Source organism: Epinephelus moara, chromosome 22 (assembly GCF_006386435.1).
Source record: "Epinephelus moara isolate mb chromosome 22, YSFRI_EMoa_1.0, whole genome shotgun sequence".
Taxonomy (NCBI): domain Eukaryota; kingdom Metazoa; phylum Chordata; class Actinopteri; order Perciformes; family Serranidae; genus Epinephelus; species Epinephelus moara.
The window spans coordinates 16,432,375-16,457,494 of record NC_065527.1 but is presented as its reverse complement, the minus strand read 5'-3'; the positions used below and the strand labels follow the sequence as shown (position 1 = coordinate 16,457,494).

Below are 25,120 nucleotides of genomic sequence, written 5' to 3'. Positions count from 1 at the left end.
ATTTACAAAAAAATAGATAAATTAAAAAAAATATCAAATTAATTAATCGATTAGTATGCCTATTATTTTAAGCTTAAATCAGCTTCATAAAATAAATTAAATAATATCTTTATCCTAAAAAATAAAGTAGATTTAATTTTTATTTTTATTATTATTTTTATTGATTTGCATTATATATATGTACTGCAAATCAATAATTTACTATAATCTATTTTTTCAATTCTAAAACATTCTACTGTTTAGGATACAGATTTTATATAATTTCATTTATGAAGCTGCTTTAAGTTTAAAATAACAGGCATACTGCACTGTGAAATAAGGTTTTTAGAAGTCTAAATGTCTTAATAACTTCAAGTTAATCTGCCCAGCATTATAAAGTAGATAGGTTTAGCCGTGCCACAACAATACTCACACACTGATGCATCAGTGATCATAATCCTTTAATATAAATGCAGGACTTTCCTTTGTATATGCAGTATTTTACACTGTTATATTTCCTATTTCCACTTCAATAAATGAGTTCTTCATTATTTCCTACCACTGCTGTCACAGTTGACATAATGCAGGAGTGACAGAGGAGTCACTCCAAGTTGTTTTGGGTGTGTGTCTGCAGGTTGAAGCCTCCCTGCTCCAGTGTTGCACATCTCTACTGCAGACACACTCTTTGGTCCTGCGTCCACAGATGAGAGTGTTTCCTTCCCCTTATCAGACCCACGGGTTCGTGTCAGGTCACGTCTCGGGTGCTATAGTACCCGTGACTGCCGCGGCGAATGCGGCCCAAAAGGACCATTGTCATATTTTTTCCCCCAAATCTCCGCAAGACCCCACAATCAAAACAAATCGACCACGCGTGCTTTTCCCGCAGCAATGACGTCACGTAGACCCTCCCCCTTCCCCGCAAGTAAACAGAAAACACGGAGGAAATCGTCCATGTCAGCCGCCATACGAGTGTCTAGTGTGTGGGAGAAGCTGTGAGAGGCGACGGCGGCCGTTAACGCAGCGTTTCCCGTGTGTTTAACTCGAACTTGGGGGATTTGGGGCCAGCTGACTCGCGCTGGAGCGATGAAGGGAGAGGCGGAAGTGAAGTCACTTGACAGACCGTCCATGTTATTATTGTTATTTTGGTAGCCCTGTGATGAGACGGGCTGGGGAGCCGTTGGTCTCCGAAACAACGACCGTTAACGCTACCGCAGGCCGCCCCGGACCGACACCACCCTCATTACCACCACCACCACCACCGCCGCCACCTCCTCCTCACTGACCCGGAGACAGGAGCCTCGCTGACGGCTGGGGGGGGAGGGTGTAGGACCCAGCTCCAGCTCGGCTCCTACACTCCGGCCGACCAAAAATAAAACGGCGACAAAAACAATAACCGTCAAACGGCTCGACTGGTGTGTGTGCGGCGTGTAGCAGGGACGTGCCGCAGCAGACATGAACGGTATCACCAAGGGCCGGTTCGAGGTATGACACAGGGAGTGGACCACTAACGGTTAAACTGTTTGTTTCTAGTAGACGTGGGAGTCGTGGGCTTGTATAAGTGTGTGTGTCTGTGTGTGTATGTGTGTGTGTGTGTGTGTCGACCGTGCTCCTAATTTAACATGCAGTCGGGAGCCGAGGCGTTTTGTTGGTCAAGGGTAATCCGAAATCCTGTTATTGTCCTGCCGCACCAGTAGACAGCGACAACATGGAGCTGAGGACTGCGGGACAGGAGGGCTGTGGCTGAGGAGAGTCAATATATCAGGGCCGAGGCTGGCTGCCACTGTCGCCTGAGGTTACAGGCTTTCAGGAGGGGGCGACTGGGGCTGCGGATGGAGACTAATGTTGTAAATAAAAAGCGGTGTAGCAGCATTCAATTAGTCATCACTTGGGTTTGGCTCATAACACTGTGACACCTCATGTGATGTCTGTGAATGACAGGTGCCACAGGGGGGGTTAGGGTGGCTCTCTGAGAGTCACAGGCTCACTACAGATAGTCCTTTTATATCAAGAGCCAGTGATGCTACAGTAGATAACATGAGTGCTCTGAATGATCATTTGTCCTCCCACAACCTTTCCATGATCATATGCAGGAGAGAGGAAAACACGCACCCTTTTGTGTCCGAGCTCAGTGCTCGTCTGCAGTGGTGGAAGAAGTATTCAGGTCTTTAGCAGTATACCTGAAGGTTAAAAACACTTATACAAGCATGGGTGGATTATAAGACAGTGGGCCCCTGGGCACAGATACACAAAAGCCCCCTTCTTTTCCTTTATAGGGTCAAGAAACACAGACTTTGAGCTGGTTTTGCCTCTTTTTTGTTGTTCTTTCGCATCTCTTTGTAGTCGTGCATCTTTCTGTGGTTTTGTGTCTTCTTGAGATCATTCTGTGTCTCTGAGGTCATTTTGTGTCAATTTGGGCTTGTTTCCCCCCATTTTGTAGCTATTCGTTGTCTATTTGCAGTTCCTTTGCATATTTTTGTGGTTGAGTCTCCTCGTGGTTGGTGCTTGCTAGTTTTAGTGACACTTTGGACCCCTGGGCTTGTGCGTGGTTGACCTGTCCTGCATTCAGCATTTTACCCATATTATATACATTTTGTACATCAAAATTTGAGCAGGTTTTGCCTCTTCTTTTGTTGTTGTTTTACTCTTTGTCTGTATGGCTTTTTTTTTGCAGCTTAGTCCACGTGCCTTCAATTAATGCATATTACCAGTGGTAAAATAATGATCATGTTTCGCTGTGTCAGCGTTTTCTTAATAATTTTGAACAAGCCTAAAATTAGCTCCTGTTGAGCTGGTTATAGGTCCCTATTAGCTGTGGGCATTTTTTATCTGGAATATTGTTCATGCACTGCTGAGAAGCTTTATGGTTTGACTTGACGGGACTGTACTTGATTTTCTCCATCAGGTATTCAGCTGGCTGCTTGATCGTATGTGTCTACGTGTGAGTGAATGAGAACAGAAGGTGGTAGTGGCGCTGATGTGTGTTGCCATATCAGTGGATTTCTCAGCAGAGCTGTAAGCTTCTTAGACGCAGATGAAAACCAGTGTATGGTGGGAAACAAGCTGGTGTGGTAGTGTGTGTCAGAAGAGTAGGGGCTAATAGAGGAGGACTTGGGAGGGTTGACTAATAGCCTAACACCTGAGATGATGCTTTATAATGAACATCTGGCACAAGCCCACTTGCTGTTGTTGTACTGCAGGCCCAAAACTGAACACACTATATGGCCCATATCTCATTTCCTCATAGTTTCTTTAATGTGGCAGCTTTAAACCTGAGACATGCAAGTTCTGAAGCCAGATTTTCATACCCACCCAGTTGTACACTGTCTAGGAATAGGAGTATGACTGCAGAGAGGAACTCCCTGCTTGGGAATGCTGCTCTGCTGGCACAGGGAACGAGGGCACCAGAATGCTGAGATGATAACTTTATTAAAGCATGCGCACTGGAGATGAACCTTGCTGTCATAATGTCATAACTATGGCTGAGATCACACACTAAATACTTTGTTGGTGCCACTCCACCTGGCAACTTTTCCATTGGAGTTTAGGTCACACAACACTGAGGCACTTTTTTACTTCCTGTCCATTGACATGCAAACAGAAATTTATATGAAATATGCTGCAACTAACAATTTAATAACAATTACATCATTGTTTAATAGATTTTATTAGACTGATTAATGGTTTAGTCTAAAAATAATGATGAAAGTTTTGTATGGCCAGCAGTTTATACCCTTATCAAGTTAGTAGGTAAGATTTGATTGATACCAGTGCCATTATCGATTCTGCTTATTGGTCTGATTCTTTATTGATTCCCTTCTTGATTCCCGATCAGTTTTCAGTTTGGAAAAGAGTAGGCCTACACCAGTTGTCAGCATCAGTGCAACTGTTTTATTATCTCTGAGTCTGAGCACAGTTTAGCTGCGTAGCGTTATTGTCATTATAACGTACCCTCGGTAATGAACTTGCTGCTGAGTTGGGAAGCAGTGGCTTCAAATACAGTTTCAAAAACATGGCATTCCTGGAATGTAACCTTGTGTTGCGTAGAAAGACGTCTCAGCATATTGCAGGTGTCTCCACCTCTACTTAAAATTATCATTTTACAGACTTTACAAGCAGCTGTTGTCATCGTTCTTCCTGAATAATGCCACAATTTGGCCGCTTAGTCTTCTTCGCCATGATTCCTATTTGTTGCAAGTTTCAGAAACATGCATGTAGTGTTGTCACGATACCAAAATCTTTGTTTCGGTACCAATACCAATATGAATTTCGATACTTTTCGATACTCTTCAGTACTTTTCCTAAGGAAAAGTCCTTTTGGATACAAACCTTTAGAACAATAAATAGTAGGGGTGTAACGGTACCAAAAAAATCATGGTTCGGTAAGTACCTCGGTACGGACGTCACGGTTTGGTAACTCAAATGTTCCACCAAGTTTGTGTTGTCTCGTGTTGTCTCCCTTTGCGATTCAGACTTTCTCTTGTCTTTTTTCACGTGCGCCAGCTGCGAATGTTGATACAGGTGTTGTCATACACACCACTTGTGCAATCTGTGCTCCAATAGGAACAAGAAAGGTGTTTGTGTGCATAATTGAGTTAACTAAATTAATGAATTGAATCAGTTTCAAAGTACCGGTATTTTCCGAATGCAGTATAGTACCGTTTGGAATACTCTAGTACCGCGGTACTATTTTAGTACCGGTATACCGTGCAACGCTACATGCATGGCTGCAGACACATTCTGTTTGTCACGTGCATGACACGCCCCTACAAACCGCGCCCACCACTAGTACAAGACAAACCCACCCTTGTGACGGTTAGCTGAACTCTGCTACAATGCGAAACTGTAGTGAATAAATATGAGGCCATACATAGCAGTAATCCACTTTTAAATTCATTATACATAAAGACATTATTCGCTTTATATGTAACAAGATGTAACCCTTACCCTAACCTTACCTGCCTGTCTTTGAACCTTATACTTCATTGCTAGCTAATCGCTAACTTAGCATTTTTGTCTGGGTTTGTGGTTCAGCACCAAGGGGCGAAGGGGCCAGTTATACCAACTCGAAATTTCAAGCAGTGTAGAAGCATGAGTTTAATGTCACTATTTTGCAGTGTGCAAGAAGAACATGCCGGTATCAATAAAAGGAATTTTTAAGCTTGTAGGCAAACAACTCTGATGGATCAGACAATTTAGAACAGGTTCTCAACTGGAACCAGTTCCCAAGTCCCATCCCTCCAGTTTACATGATATTACAGTTGCAATGATTGGTCTAATAGACGACTATTCAAGGGACTGAAATTTAATTGACTTAGTTATAATCGGTTTATTGTCAAAGTCGGTTTTCAAGAAACAATGTGTGCTATTCTTTGTGGTTCCAGCTTCACAAATTCACAAGGAATTTTCTGCTTATTGTCTCGTATCATAAACTGAATATTTTTGGTTTTGGACTGTTGGCTAATGAGCTCTAGGAAATTATGCTGTGCCATTTTCACTGATTTATGATGTTTTACAGACCAAACTATTAATCAAATAATTAAAAAAAAAAAGCAGTTTCATTGACAATGAAAATAGTTGTTAGTAGCAGCCCTAAATGACATAAAAGAGAGAATAGCAGCAGGTTTAAACCAGCAAATATTTGTTGAAATGATTTCAATGATTGTTTCAGTGACAATCTGAAAAGTCTGAATGTGAATCTGAATTGAAAAAGTACTTTCAATCACTAGAAAAGTGTGGACAGTGCCAGACTATACATTATGTTTCAATTAGCACGTTTAAATCACATGTAAAGATTATTTTGCCTGTGTTCTTTGCCTGTCAAAGCCCACCAGTTGTAGGTTGTCTAGATTGTGTGTAACCATGTGTCTGTTGACAGAAAGGTCAAAGGTGAGTGATGTGTTACAGAGGTGGTTTGGAATTAAGTCTAAATTTAGTCCTAAATCCTAAGCCACCTCTGGCTTTAGAGAGACACTGAGTCAATATACAGCAGGCCTCGTCTCTTCCTACCATTCAGTACACACAGTATTGCACAATTAAGGTCAATTTACTCTCCGTTAACTCAATTGATATGGTTCCAAATATAACTGGAAGTCACATTGTGATGATGAAGATTTAATTCTAAAGCATTTATTCAGAGATTGTGTTGAGCCATCATTAAGTAGCTGGTGTCAGCCCTCATGGGTAGATTGTGAAGAAGAGTTCAATACAAGGCGATGTGGCAAACCAATGATGAGAAAGGTTTTACCTTTATCCTGGAGCTATTATTGGATATAGTTAATGAATAGGTTCAGATCAGGTTCAAAGCTCTTTGTGTGCTGCATTGCTACCTGAGCACTGATGTTAAAATTCAAACCAGCTCAGTTAATCTTTTGCTGGACCTTGACTGGACCAACTCCCTGTCGTTTGTCTTTTTAACCCCATTTCCTCTAAAATGGCCTTTACTTCCTCCCTCCCTATATCCCCTCTCCTCTCACTCTGATTTTGATAACAAGTTTTGCACATATTTTCCTGTAGTTCCTGACTGTAGCACCATTTCTTTCTTTGCCTCTGTCTCTTACGTTCTCGTGTTCCCCCTGTCCTCCCTCTTTCTCCCATCTTCCCTCACCGTTATTGCCTTCTCTTTCGAGGAGCCTGCATCTGTCATGGAGCTCGCTGAAGTCAAGATGTTTCCAGAATCAACCTTTGCTCCTCCTGTGCCTTTCCCCTCGCTCCCCTTTGTGTTTTTACATTTCAGTGTTTGTGTTTGCGTGTGAAGCAGCAGGGAGTCCCCCCCCCCCAACCTCCTCATTAGATACGGTTTCTGAGACTTTGAGGATACAAGTGTATCACTCGCAGGATGCGTGTCTGCAGAGGCACAGCGAATGTGGGTGTTTGACGTAATTTAAATTCATGGCTGAATACGGCCCACCTGATCTAGAATGTTCTGCCTCTGTTCTTCACACAGAGAGGTCTGACTTGAATCACCTGCAAGTGTGTAAGAGTGTGTGAGTGTGTGTATGTGTGTGTGTCCCACTCAGCAGATGGCCAGACATCCAGCGAGTAGACTAATTGAGATAAGCATGCCAACAAGCTGACCAGGCTAACAGAATTATAAGCTTGTAAGGAGGGGACGTGGAAAGCCAAACGTAGCTCTGACTTGTTTATTAGCATCTCTTAAGCACGTAATAGCTTTTTTTTCTCACTAGTAACTGGAAACATGTAAGGTTCTAGTTTTATTAAAGGATAGGTTCACATTTTTTCAGAAGTCGTAAACCAACACACATTGAAAGTGTTCTTAGTTGATATGATCATTTCTCTTGTCCATACTGGCTGTGAAGAGATCCCTTTTGATTTAAGTGATGGGGAGACTAAATTCTGTCCTGTTTCTGTGTAAAAATTAGAAGTATGAGCTATAAAATCAAATGGGCATCTCCCAAATTTTGTACCAAATTGTGTCCTTGTGTTTCCTTGCTGAACTGCAGTAAAGGGTTAGTAATAAAAAGAGGTGCTTTCATACAACAACTAGCTCTGGAGGATACCCATTTCATTTGACTGCTACTGGAACCTCTTTCTTTTGCTTCAGCTGAATTTTGGATACCTTTTTACACAGAATTAGCATGTGGATTTGCCCCCCTTACGTACACTGAAAGCATCAGCCTAGATTGTCTTGGTGTGAGTTGCAGAGTGTTGCAGATATCGGCTGTAAAGATGTCTGCCTTCCCTTGAGTATGATAGATCTAGATGGCACTCGGCTTTTGGTGCTCAAAGCGGCAAAAAATACATTCAAGAAGCTGAACAGCAATGTCTCTCTCCAGAAATCATGACCTGGTTACTCAAGATAATCCACAGACCTTGTTGTGAGCCGTTTCATGTAGGAGCTATTTTCTTTCTACCAAACTACACCTGCCAACTGTATCAAGGATGCATCCACTCATGGACATGGACAGCACGACATTCATTGCGTCCTCCACGGCTGAGCTGTGACGTTAGCTAGTTCGATGGTGCTAGGTGAGCTAGCATTAGATAAATTATGTCTTTGGCATGGTGATACAGTTGGGGCATTTAGTAGGGTAGAAAGAAAATAGTTCCTACATGAAACTGCTCACAACAAGGTCTGCTTCAAGTACCACAAGCTGTATACCATCTCTTTCCAATATATTGGAGAGAAGGCAAACATCTCTATGGCTGTTATCGCCAATACTCTGTAGCTCCCACCAAAACAATCTAAATTTATTAATAGCACTACAGGCAAGAGAGAAAATATGTATCTCTGACTTTGGGGTAAACTGTCCCTTCAAGGCCTACTTGAAAAAATGTGAACTTATTCTTTTAACAAATTCTGAGTTTGCCAAACAAAATGATATTGTATAAATGTCATGTATATAGATCTGTATTTTATGTAGTGTTATATGATAATGTGCTTTCTATTGCCATGGTAACACCATGTGTCGTCTCTCTGTGTCAATGCTATTGACCACCTCTAACACACAACACAAACACTCATTATTGTTGTTTATCTTTGTGTCTCCGCAGGTGTTCTCAAACAGCGATGAAGCCCCCATTAACAAGAAGCTCCCCAAAGAGCTTCTTCTTAGGTAAGATTAATAATAAGGAACCTGCCACTTCCACATGCACACACCAGCACACGCAGAAAATACAACACAACATACCCTGGGACAAGGGCTTAGGTCAGGGTTACTCATTAGCTGAAGCAGCCTTGAACAGTTGTGTGTAGGAGTGTGTGTATTTATATGTGTGTTGCTCACTAGTCTGAAATGAGGTTCTGTTAACTATGTGGCCTACAGACCAATATTTGGTCCCACATCAGCTGCTGCACATGACCTCTAAATCATACATCACACACACTCTCACACATGTGTTCATCCTCCACACTGAATTATAGATGTGTGTGTGTATGTTTAAAAAAGGAAGCACCTGCGTGTAACTGCAGACACATGATGTGTCGACTGTTTATTTCTGCACTTGAGCACTGCATGTTTAGGTGTGTGTCTGTGTGTGAAACACTCCTGGGCCTATGCAAACTGTACGTCTGTGTATGTGTGCTATAAATAGCCCGTCTTAGCTGGTGGGGAATTCCGCAGTGCTGTGCTCTTCTGCTGCTCCAGCTGTGCTCCACAGAGACTACCAGTACACCTATTACCAACAGCTATACTTTCACTGGTGGGGCAGAAAAGACATGTACTCTCATGCACTCCCTCTATGACACATCACATGACCTACTGTCACATGTGTCATGTTCAGACACTTGCATCAGCTGTGAGGAAGACTCATTGTTCCTGCAGATAATCTTGTTTTTAAACCATGGAAAGTGGGTTGATTGGCGCCATTTGTTCTTGTATTTATAATTTTGTTACGCCCTGTCACCATGGTACACAGTGATGTTGTTCTACGTACATTTTTGTGTTATGAAAGTATACATCTGTGTGTAGACATTTTGAACAAAAAAATCACATACAGGTGATTTATTCACACCATTTTTTACAATTAGACATTAATTAGTGTAAAGAGTAAAGCAGAGTTTCCCGTCCAGGGGATTGGGACCCCTACAGAGGGGTTTCCCAATAAATCCAAGGGGTTGTTAGATGATGAATGGGACAGGAAAGAGGAAAAGGAATGTTCTAGGTAGGTTATTCTCTTCATTTTTTCATTAGAAATACTGGACATTTTTACCTCCTCAGGCACCTATTGTGCTAATTTCTTAGGTACATACTTTGGTTTTCTACTAAAACATGTTTACATGCTTTAATAGTCAAAAAACACTTTATTTTCCCCAAACCGTCTGTGCTGAAACACTTGGTATTCACCTTCTGTCTGAGACGTTGTGTTTTTGCACCTGTCTCTTTAAGCCTCCTACACAAAAAAGCCCACAGTGCTCTGATTGGTCACCGTCAATGGGTCTGCGCTGTCCAGGCCCCCAGTAAGTGCGCCAGGCTTTGAAGCCAGTTTTCGTAGTGGCTACGCTGTAATTACATCCGTAATGTGTAGTGTTGCACGGTATACCGGTACTAAAATAGTACCACGGTACTAGAGTATTCCAAACGGTACTATACTGCATTTGGAAAATACCGGTACTTTGAAATTGATTCAATTAATTAATTTAGTTAATTTATTTTACTCATTTATGCACACAAACGCCTTTCTTGTTCCTATTGGAGCACAGATTGCACAAGTGGTGTGTATGACAACACCTGTATCAACATTCGCAGCTGGCGCACGTGAAAAAAGACAAGAGAAAGTCTGCCTCGCAAAGGGAGACAACACGAGACAACACAAACTTGGTGGGACATTTGAGTTACCAAACCGTGACGTCCGTACCGAGGTACTGACCAAATCATGATTTTTTTGGTACCGTTACACCCCTGCTATTTATTGTTCTAAAGGTTTGTATCCAAAAGGACTTTGGACGATGTCACAATGTCACGATACCGAAGAGTATCGTAAAGTATCGAAATTCATATTGGTATTGGTACCGAAACAAAGATTTTGGTATCGTGACAACACTAGTCATGTGATGGTATGTGGCCCCCAAAGAATTTTGCCCTAGGCTTACATGGCAAAAGATACATCTGTAGATTGGTGAAAAAATTGTTTGATGTCACAGCCCTCGCAAAACGACTCGTCACGCTACCGGAATTTGATCAATTCGGTCCAATAACATGGATGAGCAACATGATTGAATCATTTTATCCCCATTCAGATTAGCTGAGCGCAAGACCAGAAGTGGCTGGCTTAGCCGGTGGAAGTCTCTAGTCTCTCTTGTGCATAAACAGTGCCGATCATATGGGCAATTTTATAAACAGCACTTGAATTTTTTGAATTCATGCTCCGCTGAACAACTTTCATAGGAATGAATGGGGTCCCGCCACCAGAGCTGTATCCAATTCTCTGTATACATCCATTTCACCTTTATTTCAGCCTGAGAATGACTGCAACAGAGAACAGCAACACTTTCTACCATGAATAAGTACCAATAAAAGCCTCTAAATACAGCCTGTTAGGATCCAGCTGAATGTGATCCAACATAGGGGAGTAATTAACAACATTGGCAACCAGAATCACATGTGGCCCTGACGTTAGCATGTAGCTACATGTAGCAGTGTTTGTAATGTAAACACCTGCAGTAGCGTGCCTGGAGAAAGTGAACATTGAAAGAAACAGAGTACTTAGAACAGTCTGAAGCCCGAGGTCTTTGCTCACAGGGATTACTTTACACACGTTTACCTTATTATTTGTAACTTTGGCCACATTTAATAAGAACATCTGACATTGTAACATTATATATTGGACAGAAAATATGAAAATGCATAATAGGTCCCCTTTAACACTTATTTAGAAGAAAAAGAGCTACAACTTACAACTATTTTTATCATCAATTAATCTGGCAGTAACCTTCTCAACTAATCAATTAATCATTTTGTCATTAAAATGACAGAAATTAGTAAAAAATTGCCCACTGTAAATTCCTGTAGCCCAATGTAAGGTAAATGTAAAACCCAAAGATTTGTAGATATGTCAAAGAAAAGAAAACACTGCTTCATTTTAAGGGGTCACCAGCCAAATAAAGGGTTGGACCCACTGGAGTAGATCACCCATGTGGTATGTATTGGCATGTATGTTGCCACAGGAATATTTGCTAATGAGTCTGTTAATGTGTTTAATTAGCCTTCTCATTAGCATTAGTGTTTATGTTTAATGTATCACTGTGAGCAAGCCCGGTACCTGCCTTGTTTTCGCGTTTGTGTGCCTCTCGGGCGCTGCATCATGAACAGCTGTTATCTAGGCCAGTGCAGCATGGATATAAACTGTGAAAACTGTGCCGCGATATAGAAGAACCTTGTCTGACAGACGAGCCTCGGAGAGAGTTCAGAGTGGTTCAGGGTCTTCTTACCCAGAAGCACTGACTCAGCACCCTCCCCGCCACCACCCAAATTCATGTCTGACTGGAGTTACTATGGCAACCAATCCTAGACTCATGGTGACGGCTCGACTCTCTCTTATCTTGCTATGCTTGAAGGGCCAGGTGTACATTTTGTCAACAAATGGGACTATGCTCCATTAAAATCCCATTATGTACCATGTCAGAAAAAATAGGCAGGATTTGATGGAGCAATCAAAGGCTACTAACTTATTTTCTGTTCTGTCTTTGTTCAGGCAGCATCAGAGCTTTCTTGCTCATGTTGTTGTACCTCTGAATTTGGCTCTATTATATCACCTGTTATGAAAAAAGTCGGTGAGTCCATCTGTATTGAACAATTTGTAAAACATCATGGGTTGTTCTCAACCAATTTGCTTTTACTGTCAAGTGCAAGTGTCAAATACTTTAACAGGACTGAATGAAAGTAGCTAGCACTAGCTCCAACTGTCACTAAAAGTCGCCAGATGACATCATAGGCTCATTTGCATATTGGCGACATCCTTCCAAACAAATGAAAGTATTAAAGCTTTGCTGAATTAGATTCAGCAGTAAAATTCTCTACATAATAACTGAACGACATGGGAGCGATGGTGCTTGTACTGTAGTGCACCACTTTTCTCTCACTTCCAATCCAAAGTGTCAACATAACCATAGAAACTCACTACTGTGCTCACTGCCTGTCTCACACCTACTGCACGATGCAGGAGAAGAGAGGCAGAGACCCCTGCACTGATGAAGGAAGAGCTGTGGACTGTGATTACTCTGAGCAGCATGCATTGGAATAAATTACAATATATTTCTCTCTCTTTCACTGATGGTCTAAATGAAAGGGCTGTCCCAAATATCAGTTTTTTGGTATTGAAGCTTCAGTGAGAATTATCTGTGGGTCGCAGTGACATTGGGCATATTAGCTAAACAGGAGAATACTTTGCAAGACAGCTGTTTGACAGTTTATTTACAGATTGCAGGTGATTTGCCAGGCCTGTTTTCTTTGGCACTCAACTTTTTGGGGGTCATTTTGATTAAGTTTGAAACTTTACAAGATGCTTGACTTTTTCTGCATCTTTCTAGTGTATCTTTATGCCTGTCACATGCTGTCAAATGTCTTAGACAACTGACATTAGATGAGAGCGAGTTGGAGTTAAAAAAGTTTAAATGTCCTTCTGTGCAGAGTTTGCATGTTCTCCCCATGTCAGCGTGGGTTTTCTCTGGGTACTCCAGCTTCCTCCCACAGTCTAAAGACATGCAGGTTAAATGGTGACTCTAAATTGCCCGTAGGTGTGAATGTGAGTGTGAATGGTTGTCTGTCTCCATTTGTCAGCCCTGTGATAGTCTGGCCACCTGTCCAGGGTGTACCCCACCCCTCGCCCAGTGTCAGCTGGGATAGGCTCCAACCAACAGGATAAGCGGTTATGGATAATGAATGAATAAGTTTAAATGTCCTTGTCTGAGAATAATGAATGACAATATAAACCTTTTTGTTTTTTGAAAATAGAGTATTTGAATACTGATTTGGATGTTGATTGCCATGGCAACGATCAACGCGTTCAGCCCTACTGAATAAGTTGCTAAATTCGTCACCAGTCGCTTTTTAGAAATAAAGTCTCTAGGAAGGTATGAAAAGTTGCTTAATCTAGTGTGAAAGTCGCCAAGTTGGCAACACTGACCTTAAAAAATAGGCAAATGTTAATTCCTTTACTCAGATGACACAAAAATTAGTGCTGTGATGATGGATGTTACAGGGTCTGTGACAAATACAAATGCAGGGCCCACTGTTATACTATGACAGTTTTCCTAAAATAAAAAAAAAATAAAAAAAACTTGAAGTATATGGCCTCACTTACAATATTGCAATATATCGCAGTATATCGTATAGTAACTCTTGCATCATGATACATATCGTACCGCCATATTCTTGCAAATACACGGCTCCATCATCAAATCCGATTGACTGATCGCTTCCCTGTAGCCTAAGTATGATTAACAGAATCCTTCTGTGGTCGGTAAAAGGCCTCTCTCTCACACATAATGGAAAGTCAGATTGTGTTTGATTAAAACAGACAGTCAATCAATGATCAGCATCACAGCCATTAACCAGTTATTAGAGGGGAGATCGATGAGCTCCTGCTTGATTGGTCAGCTTCTCTGGTGGCCTGCGATCACCCCAAGGACTGTGTGTGTGTGTGTGTGTGTGTGTGTGTGTCTTGCTTTGTCGATTGTGTGCATGTACTTCCTGATGCAAGACTCCGTATAGATTAGGCGGACATGTCCCAACATGCCCTGGCCCAACGCACATCAAAACACACAGCCTTTGTCCGCATCTATATGAAGGAAACAATGGCCGGCTCCTGTTTCCTAGGGTTAAAAGGACATTCAGACCCCAGCTGCACTCAAAGCTCTGGCACCATGACAATTCTCTGAATACCTCACATTTTCTATAGATTGGCCCTTGAAGGCTCGTCTGTGAGCAGTAACCATAATGAATTGCCGGTAGCTCAGATGAGGTGTACATGTTTAGTTTCCTGCACATGTGTCTGTGTATATATATCTGTATGTTTGTCTGTCTGTCCCACGCTGTCTGTGGCCTTGCCTGTCTGAGTGCCAGAGATTACTCATTGGCAGATTAATGGATTGAGCTGACCCAGTAGCCTGCTGCATGCAGCCCTTTGTGGCTGACCGCCCCACAGCTCAAACACTGCCTGTCTGTGGGGCTCTCCTGCTACCAACCAAACACCACAGGGGGATTGTTCTGTTCTCTACAGACACACAAAACACATGAATAAAATCACACAAAAGGAAAACTATTCAAATATAAAGTCTAGCTAGAAACTGAGCTCTTTATCTGAGAGTGATCACTGACAAACTCTGTTTTTGTCTCTCTTTCTAGAATATTCTCCTATCTAGATGTGGTGACACTCTGTAGGTGTGCCCAAGTGTCCAAGGTAAGCGCTTCCCTCTCTTCACCTGCACACCACCCACTATCACACTCATTGTTTTAAAAGAATGGATGCAATCCTAAACTATGTCATGGTTAAATTTAAACCGGTTTACAATCATTGAATTCTCTAGACATGTCTATAATATAGTGCCATCTGCTGGTTATGTGGAAGTGCACCACTGTTTAGCCACAGTGCACTGCAGCTGAAAGCCGTTTATGAATGAGCTATCTGTGAATAAAAACAGGGGCTTGGCAAGTGGACTGTGAATACAGAGCTGTGGCAGCTGCTTCTCTTACAACAGCGCCAACGTATTTTGATTAGAAAAATGTTGTTTCTCTGTACCTGTGATGAAAGTGAAGGTTTTCAATCTTAGGGTTGCTTCACCTCTTGTCTGCACAGCTTCATGCAGGTGTCATTCTGATGATCGTTTAGCTGATAAATTGTTCGGTTATTTCGTCTATTAGATATCAGACAACAGGGAAGTATGCTCATTATCAATTTCCTGGAGCTCGGGAAGTTTTCAGGTGTGTGGTTTTGTCTGACCAAAATCCAGATATTTTAAGTTTACAACTGCGATTACAAAAAAGTTGGGACCACTGTGTTACATCCCCTTTTCTTTTAACAACATTCAGTAAGTGTTTGGGAACTGAGGACACTACTTGTTGAGGTTTGAGTGACATTTCTTTTCTCAAGATTCACAAGCCGGGCCCCCAAAATCTTCAATTTTAACTTAAAAAAAAAACTGTCTGTGTGAAAAATGGGGCAAAATCCCACCTGCACACTGTGACAGATTATTTCTTCAGACAGGAAGTGCCTTGAAGCTGGCATTGCAAGCAAAGGCTTCTCCAAGTGTAAAATAAATTTCAGCTAGCATGTCGAATGCTTTTTTGCTGTGTCATCATTTCACTTTATTGCACATAATTGTTATGGATTGAAATATTATGATTTCTCTATCAGTGTAGTTTTATTGAGTTAAGACCTGGTAATCTCTGGTCTAAATTTCATGCAAATAGCTGCATTTGAAATATGTTTAATGAAAGAAAACTTGACATGTTGAGCCCTTATTTACCCCACTATATGTCGAAAAAGATTGCGAATCATTGCATTTTGTTTTATGTGCGTTTTACACAATGTCCCAAACAGAGAAAAGAAGCAAATCCTCACATTAAAGAGGTTCTAGATGGAAGTAAGACGTGAAACAGCAGCTCGTGCACCTGCTCCAAGAACAAAGAAACACAAAGAGGGCATAGTCAATGCATACACAGAGGCTGAGCTGCTATGTTCATTCATTTCTTGTGCATTTTATGATAACAGAGTCACCATTCACTGACCTACATGTCTGTCTCTGTCCACAACCTGTCTGTCTCCGTCTCAGGCGTGGAATGTCCTGGCCCTAGATGGCAGTAACTGGCAGAAGATTGACTTGTTCAACTTCCAGACAGACATAGAGGTGAGGGATGTGTTTGTGAGACAGAATAAGAGGAAGAGTGAAAGGGTAGAATGGACAGTATTTGTGTGTGTGTGTGTGTGTGTGTGTGTGTGTGTGTGTGTGTGTGTGCAGCACGTGTGTGCTTGTTGAGTAGCATTATCCAGCCCAAGGCTTATCGCTGGGTTGGTAGGCTTTGGTGCCGACTGTGACGTCACGGCTGATCCTCTGTCCTGTGGCCCAAGTCATATCACTCTCTCTCTCTCTCTCTCTCTCTCTCTCTCTCTCTCTCTCTTTGTGTCTTTCCATCTATCTGTCCATCTCTCTCAGGGGCGGGTGGTGGAGAACATTTCAAAGCGTTGCGGAGGCTTCCTGAGGCAGCTGAGCCTCAGGGGCTGCCTGAGTGTTGGAGATGCCTCCATGAAGTGAGATTGTCATTGTCTCTCTGGCATATACTGATATAATAAGAGTTCTACTGTTTTTAATTTGACCTCTTGTTAGTTTGATTACAGTTTGTTGTTTAAAGTGGTTATGTTAAAAGTTTAAATGGCTCGGGCCTCCTCAGTCCCAGGGGACTCTATACAAGAAACTCTTTTTTTCTAATTGCATTTAATCTCACTTTACTGTGAAAACAAAAAAGACAAATGAAGAACAATGGGGGTATAATTTTTTTGTATATATAACAGTTGTACCTCTTGATCTGTTCATTTTTGTGGTTTTACTTGAAGATATTTATCACCTCTATAAGCAACTGATTTAAAGGGACAGTCCACCTCAAATTTAAAAAAAACCCTATATGATTCCTCTTACCTCTGTTGCTATTTATCAGTCTAGATTGTCTTGGTGTGAGTTGCCGAGTGTTGCAGATATTCGCTGTAGAGATGTCTGCCTTCTCTCCAATATAATGGAACTAGATGGCACTCAGCTTGTGGTGCTCAAAGCGCCAAAAACATACATTTGAAAACTCAACAATAATGTGTACTCCCAAAAATCATGACCCAGTTACTCAAGATAATCTACAGACCTTGTTGTGAGCAGTTTCATGTAGGAACTATTTTCTTTCTACTGAACTACACCCACCAACTGAATCACCATGCAGAAGGAAGTGTGCATCTACTGCTAGCTCACATAGCACCACTGAGCTAGCTAATATTACAGCTCAGCTGAGGAGGATGCCATTAATATCAGCTTCTTGCGCTGTCATAAGCACAGGCCTCTCGTCCATGAGGAGATACACACTTCCTTCTGCATGGTGATAAGGTTGGCGGATGTAGTTCGGTAGACAGGAAATCATTCCTACATGAAACTGCTCAAAATAAGGTCTGTGGATTATTGTGAGTAACCATGTCATGATTTCAGGAAAGAGACATTGCTGTTGAGTTTGTTAGTTGTACGTTTTCGGCGCTTTGAGCACCACAAGCTGAGTGCCATCTAGTTGCATTGTATCTGAGAGGGCCGACATTTCTACAGCAGATATCTCCATCACTCAACAATTCACACCAAAACAATCTAGACAAATATTACTAAGTGTATGAGGAAAAATATGTGTTTTTTATTTTTTTGGTGACCTGTGCCTTTAAAGAAGTACAAGCTGATCCTGGGAGAATAAAATAAGAAATGTGTATTAGGTGTACAACAACCTCCCAAGGGCCTGTAGATGACTCTGTTAATTAGCTCCTGAGCATCTCCTGGCATCTGACTTCTTACTTATTCAATGAAGCGACTCTTGAGTAATTCCCCTTCGTCCCTGTCTACTGTTTCAACTGTTTCCCAGGACGTTTGCTCAGAACTGCAGAAACATCGAAGTGTTGAACCTGAACGGCTGCACCAAGATCACAGACAGCACCTGTCTCAGCCTCAGCAAGTTCTGTTCCAAACTCAAACAGCTAGATCTCACGTCCTGTGTGTCTATCAGCAACCACTCCCTTAAGGCCCTCAGGTAGTGTTTGCACACTTGGTATTGTTACCCAAACCCATATAACATGACCACCATTATTCTCTTTAAGAAAATGTTCTTAATTCCTCCTCAAGCCCTTAATATAATATAATATAATATCAGACATATCTCCATTCAATTCACATGTCCTCTGTGTTTTGTCTTATTTGTCTCGGATGCTCAGCGATGGCTGCAGAATGCTGGAGATGTTGAATTTGTCATGGTGTGACCAGATCACACGTGATGGCATCGAGGCTCTGGCTAGAGGCTGTAATGGTTTACGAGCACTGTTCCTCAGAGGCTGCACACAGGTACAGTCATTTTTTTCTTTTAGCAGGCATTTTATGTCTTCTTTATCAATAGGGAGTGCTTTTATACCATGTTGAAATACATTTTTTGACATACAATTCCAGTTCAACCTTTAGGTAGCCCAAAAATACAGTCACAAGACCATAATTTTATTTAGGCTGTTTTTTCTTACAAATTTTCACCATAAAATATCGAGATTTCTTAAAAGGAGTAGATTAAGACACCTGACTTGGTTTTTATCTCTCCATGCATTAAGATGTTACTGTGTTACCTGCTGCCAGATGACACTGTTCACTACAGTTTACTGTAAACAGAGTCCTCTGGTGGTTAACGCTGTGCCTCAGCTGTGGAAAATTTTAAAACAAACCTACAGAATACTCAGAACAAATACTTATTTATCCCCACATTATCTAAGATAAAAACCAAAACCACAATATACTCTACACTTCTTTCCCATTGCTAAAAAAAGTCACGCAGCCCTTATTGAGGAGAAATGTGCCCTTTTCCCTACTTACTGTTCCCAACAGTACATTTTCCATCCGATGGAATTTTTAACTTAATCTTACTGGTTGGTTTTTTGTTGATGTAGTGGTTTGTGTCAGGCTGGCATTTTCTTTTTCTGCTGCCTCTGTAGAGCCAATATTTTCTTCAGGCTGTGTGCTCAGTTTTTTTTAAACCAAAGTCTGTTTTTCGTGCCTGGAGAAAAAAAAAACATGAAACCCCCTTAAATAATCGTTTGGGGCTCAGAAAGGACAGTAGTCACATATTATTGATTTGGAAAAAGAGGAAAGGTTTCTCCCATCAAGACACAAAAAAACAGACACATACATAAGTTACTGATTATTGATTTAGATTTTTTTTAACAGTACGATGCATTTTTTGTTTTATTTTAATACAGCTGGAAGATGGAGCATTGAAGCACCTTCAGAAACACTGCCCAGAACTCACCACCATCAATATGCAGTCTTGCACTGTAAGTTGTGGCATGGGGGGAGGGGAGGAGACTGATAAAAATGCATGAGGGCTGCGTCTGTATGCCTCTGTGTTTTTGTAATTTGTCTCCCGCGTCTGTCGCCTCCAGCAGATAACGGATGAAGGCTTGGTCAGTCTGTGCCGAGGGTGCCACAAGCTACAGATCCTTTGTGTGTCTGGCTGCAGTAACATCACTGATGCCTCCCTCACTGCAATGGGACTCAACTGTCCCCGACTCAAGTGAGCAAAACACACCTGTCCCACCATCCTTCACAAGGACAGCAGCAGCTTGCTTCAGTATCCACAAAACATCCCTCTCAAGCAGTGTGACTACTGTCTTTTCCCCTAATGGACTGGAATCAACTTAGGTATTTGTGGTTCTGCGTGTAATTTTAGCAGCCTGAAAATGCCAGAATCCACAGTAAGTCTCTTTTTTTTATCAGTGTTGTCCTCCCACATGCTTGAGAACGTGTAAATGTCTTGAGAGACAGGTGCATCAGAGCAGTCACGTCAGGGTGAACAAAAAGAAAAGGTCCCACACGCTGTCTAAGGCTTGGAAATAAATTATTCTGTTGAACAGACAAGGTTACAGTCTGACAAGGATCTCAGGTCTGATTAAAACCCGTACAATATGCTGGCTGATGATTTTGTGTTTGTCTGTGTGTTCTCAGGATCCTTGAAGCTGCACGATGCTCACATGTTACTGATGCTGGGTTCACTGTTCTGGCCAGGGTGAGTTTCAGTTTGCTCTCTGTGTCCTGTTTTCTCTTTTGTGAACTGTTTCTTGGGGTCATTTAGACCATTTCTGAGTTTAATTGAATTATCTCTGTTTCTTTCACAGAATTGTCACGAGCTTGAAAAAATGGACTTGGAAGAATGTATTTTGGTAAGACAGTTTGTGGTTTCCTATTTTATTCCCAACATCATGCTCAGGGTATTTATCTGTGTTGAATCTGCTTTGATTTTTGGCTTTGATTGATTTGTGTGGGTAGAGATTAGATTGTTGGAAAAAGGCAGATGTGATTGTGTGCATGACAGAGTTATGTTTCCAGCCAGTGACTTCAGTATTTAAATAGATTTTGACAGAAAGCAGAGAGGAGGACAAAAATGGAGTGTCAAAGGCAAAATAAGTTTTAGCAGGATACAAAACTAGACACGAACCTGCAACACATGCTTTCCACAAACTGTGAATTACGTAACTTTGCGAACAAACTGTGTGGAGACATGTGAGAACAGTTTGTTAATGAAGATTGTCCTCTCCTCAGGTAACAGATAACACCTTGGTTCAGCTCTCTATCCACTGCCCTCGCCTGCAAGCACTGGTAAACATTCACTCCTGCAGTTCTGATTTTGTGCCAGGTTCTGCCTTAGCCTGTGTGCATGCTTATGGAGCTTTAATCCAGCTATCTGTGTGTCTTCAACCCTGTTTGCTGTGTCCTGGACGGACAGTCCCTGTCCCACTGCGAGCTGATCACAGACGATGGCATCAGAGCTCTGAGCAGCAGCACCTGCGGCCAAGAGCGCCTCACCGTGGTGGAGCTGGACAACTGCCCCCTCATCACTGATGTGACCCTGGAACACCTGAAGAGCTGCCATCGTCTGGAGCGCATTGAGCTCTACGACTGTCAGCAAGTCACCAGGGCTGGCATCAAACGCATCCGGGTCAGTGAACATAATGGAGACATGTTTTTGGTGACATAGAATCTGCTCTTTTTGGAGATTTGATAAGTGATCTCTTAAAGTCACTTCTCTGCTCAGTTATCGGTCCTGTTTACACCTGGTATTTAGATGCATCTTAGGTGGTCGGATCACAAGTGGACAGCTCTAACACTTCTTCCAAATGGATACACTGCCAATGAGCAAACAAGCGAACGTCGTAACCAGCTCTGTTTGTCAGCAAACAGGCTAAGCGGCATGCCGCTTGCTTGAGCTCATTCTGGCTCTTTTTTTTTTGTGAAGTTTTGTGCACCTCCAACCTATTTTCAGAGCAACAGCAAGCTGTTTCTTGGGCTCGATCGAGGCTGGATAGGCTCCCTGAATGGTATTATTGCTCGTACCATATCTGGACAAATACCCTTGTTCCATCCACCAGAGTTCGCTCACTTGCCATATTTTAGAAAGAGGAAGTCTGACTGTTTACACCTGGCATAAGAATGTGGTCCACATGTGTCTGGAGGGAACACTCCTCCGCTCTACACGCAAATAAGCACATACATCACTTCTGTTTGTAAAGACCAAATGCGTTATTTTTAACCAGCAGGAGGCAGATATGCACTTCCCGAATCCCGTGTCTAGTCTGATGGAAAATAAAAGGACCAGAGGAAGACATTTGCAAAGACCTTAATGCGCAGGGCATATGGAAGAAGTTTTTCTTGTAGGCTTTCTCCCAGAAAGCTCACTAGACGGAAGTCTATTCATTCATTACCTAACCACCTTCCTAACCTTAACCAGGAAGGGCCTTTCTGGTAGAAAGCCTGTTAGGTACACTTTTCCGAACTGCACACACGGGTAACATCAAAACAACACAGACGGCATCCATTCCCTGGCGTGTTCCACATTGTTATGGCTTCTTCCTCTTGTTTCGCACTTTAAATCAAAGATGTTGGTGCACAAATTAGTATGTACTTATACCTATATAGAGTACGTCAGCTGAGTAGGTGACCATTCAAAGTGTCCAAGGACACAATAGCATACACACTACTGAAAGAATGTGGCTAAATGCGGCCCAGGCCACTTCCAAATGTGGTCTGAGAGAGCTCTTAAGACGAAATGAGGATGCATTGGGTGCATTCACACTTGCAGTTAGAGCTCTCCACTTTTGATCCGATCACCAAAGACATGTTAACACCAGGTGTGAACGGGGCCATTCTCTAAGTTATTTTATCTAAAAATGATACACTGTAGTTTATACTTGGATTAAAGGTATACTATGCCGGATTGTCTTGCATACTCACTTTCATTTAGCGTTTCTGTGCTGTGCCTTTTCCTAAAGCCCCATCTCACCTAAGCCCTGTGGTGGTGCATGGCTAACATCCCCAACACAAAAAATAAGAACATACAGGCAGAGGGCAGAGTTTGTGCAGATAAAGACACCACCATGCACTTCTTTGAATAAATAGTTTTGGAAATACACTGATTTGCCTTCTTGCATAGAGTTAGATGAGAGGATCAATACTACTCTCATACAGTGTGACAGTGGTATTGATCTTATTTTACTCTCAACAAGTACACAAATAAGTGTATTTCCCAAAATGTCAAACCATTCCTTTAAGGAAAAACGGTTGAGTGGACACAGAAGAGAGGCCTGCAGCTGTGCTTTTTTCTGTCTTTGTAATAACACTCTTCCTTATTCCCACACAGGCCCACCTTCCAGAGATCAAGGTCCATGCTTACTTTGCTCCAGTGACACCCCCTCCCTCTGTACATGGAGGTGGCCAGCGTCTGTGCCGCTGCTGCATCATCCTCTGACAGTGGAGGGCCAGGGGGGGCCACCTCTGTCTACAGGTCCTGCTGCTCTGATATGGGCTGAAATGGGATAGGGGGGTGGGGGTGGGGGACTGAGGTAGGTGTAGGGGAGAGGAGGGGCTGGACCCACTCGCTGCTCCTGATCACTGATCAATACATAGACTGATCACCCCTGATCAGTTGAACCCGCCCCTCCTCTCTCCTCTTGCTCACCAATCAGGAGTGCAGCAGCCCCGGGGTTTGGGCGTGGAGGGGTGGGTGGAAAGAACACGGATGGATGGACTCTCTCTTTTTCTCTCTCTATCTCATTCTCACTGTAAAGACAACAACAGGTTCTCTACTCCATCCTGCTCCTCACACCCCTGACTCCCCACCTGTGGGCATAGAGGACTGCACCTGGACAGCTGGAGATGGGACTACAATGCATCATGTTCAAACTAAAAAAAAAAAAAAGAAGACAATAATGTCATCTTGGGCGACAGTTTGCTCTCTGTGGAGTATCATCTCAACCAATCACACGACACCTCTATGTGACCATCCTGTGATTCATTCTGCTTTGACCAATAAACACGCAGCATGGAGGGGGAGGAGAGCTGGGTCGTAGGGAAATGCAGATCTTCTGGCTATAAACAGCGAAGCTTTGGCGCAGCCTGCTCAGCTCTCTAGTGTGGAAGAGTTGAGAAACAACAGGAAAGAGTACAAAAGGGGACATGTGACATATTTGTGCATCTGAGAAACTTTTGTTGAGATTTAGATTCTGTTTGTACAGAGAATGTTTTGCAATGGAAAAAAAAGAGTTACACTTAACGGCAGTTCACTCAAAATTGGGGTAGGCCAACAAGAAAATTGTTTTATTTTATTTTTTTCAGTGCTTATTGTAATTGTCCATGCCTGTCTATCCAGAGAGGAAGATATGTTCGTCATTCTTTTTGAATAGAAAAAGAAGCAACTGTTGCTGTTTAACAAAAAAAGGACCTATGATTCAGACCCTCAATGTCTAAAAGCGTTATGTTGACTCTGTATGCTGCTGGGATGAGTGGCCTCTCCTGTGTACTACGTGGTTATGTTGGCTCGTTGGCCCTGATCCAATCCTGTCAGTAGCCCTGTGCACTAGCTCCTACTTGACCACTTAAGCATTTGTTTACATCCTGGATTAGATTAGCACCACAGAACTTGTTTACATCAGTAGGTTTCCAGTCTCCCTACTATTCAGAGTGAGTGTAGTAGCACTGAAAAACTGTGGTATACCCACTGTTTTTTAACTGGACTGTGAAGTCCATTATTCAAATTTATTGCTGTGTGTATTTGGATATCAATCAGGGCTAACGGTGGTGCAACTTTGCTTCAAAATGAAATGGAAATTTGCTTAAAGATGAGATATTAATTAAGAGAATGTGAGCAAAGGCACCTCAACCTTCTGACAATCACGTGAATTTATGTATTTGAAAGTTAATTTAGTGTATTTTTGTGTAATTGGCAATTTATTGATGTAGGATATAATGAATTATCTGTATTCAGTATACTCCACCTGTGTAATGCCCCAGGCGGCACATGATCGGTGACTTAGAGATAGCATTTGACACAGGTCTGGTGAGATTTGCCAATCTAATGTATTAAATTGATCAGCAACAAATTCCCACTCACCCAATCCTACAAAACATATGTGACAACAGGGATGTGATATGTAGTGACTGAGAACCAACAGTTTATTTCACTCTATACAAAACACTCCTTCTGATCAACAGGATTTCAACGTTATCTGTCTTGCCATGCGAGTAACACATGTATGGGGCATGAAATACCACTACTCAAAGCACTGAAAATACAACACAATATTGCGCTAAAGAAGAGACTGGCAAGTGCTGCGTAGTGCCAAGTGCTCAAAGACTGGGGAGATTGGCAGGACAATGGCTAGGACTGACACAAGGAGAGCAGACAGAAGGATGAAGAGAGACTCAGATGGATACATAGCTGACTTGACTGGCTGTGATACTAATGCCCTCTCTTTGACAGCTGTTTTAACAGTTTTATGTTTAAGAAAATAAAGAAATAAATGAAAAAAATAAACAAATGAATAAATAAAAGTGACTAATAGTAAATGTGCTTTGTCTCTCCAGAGTGAGATTTTGTCTGAAGAGTTCTTCATAAGTAAACTGCGGCAAACTGAACACAGGCAACAC

General features: G+C 42.1%; 1 protein-coding gene across 2 annotated transcripts; it reads left to right on the top strand.

Moving 5' to 3' along the window:
* The first annotated feature begins 895 nt into the window (after nucleotides 1-895).
* fbxl2 (F-box and leucine-rich repeat protein 2) lies at nucleotides 896-25,043 on the top strand. Of its 2 annotated transcripts, none has more exons than XM_050034790.1 (14): nucleotides 896-1,461; nucleotides 8,491-8,552; nucleotides 14,781-14,835; nucleotides 16,208-16,282; nucleotides 16,589-16,683; nucleotides 18,033-18,197; nucleotides 18,379-18,505; nucleotides 19,402-19,476; nucleotides 19,588-19,715; nucleotides 20,147-20,207; nucleotides 20,317-20,361; nucleotides 20,741-20,797; nucleotides 20,925-21,137; nucleotides 22,836-25,043. In XM_050034790.1, exons 1-14 carry the CDS (start codon nucleotides 1,432-1,434, stop codon nucleotides 22,941-22,943), a joined length of 1,296 nt encoding a protein of 431 aa, XP_049890747.1. In that variant the 5' UTR covers nucleotides 896-1,431; the 3' UTR covers nucleotides 22,944-25,043. The 2 variants fall into 2 exon arrangements, with proteins under 2 accessions (XP_049890747.1, XP_049890746.1); XM_050034789.1 differs by having other exon boundaries at nucleotides 19,585-19,715.
* The last annotated feature ends 77 nt before the right edge of the window (nucleotides 25,044-25,120 follow it).

Coding starts and splice junctions, on each gene's coding strand:
- fbxl2 (XM_050034789.1), top strand. CDS start 1,432: ATGAACGGTATCACCAAGGGCCGGTTCGAG. Junction 1,462..8,490: donor TCACCAAGGGCCGGTTCGAG/GTATGACACAGG, acceptor GTGTCTCCGCAG/GTGTTCTCAAACAGCGATGA. Junction 20,362..20,740: donor ACTTGGAAGAATGTATTTTG/GTAAGACAGTTT, acceptor TCCTCTCCTCAG/GTAACAGATAACACCTTGGT.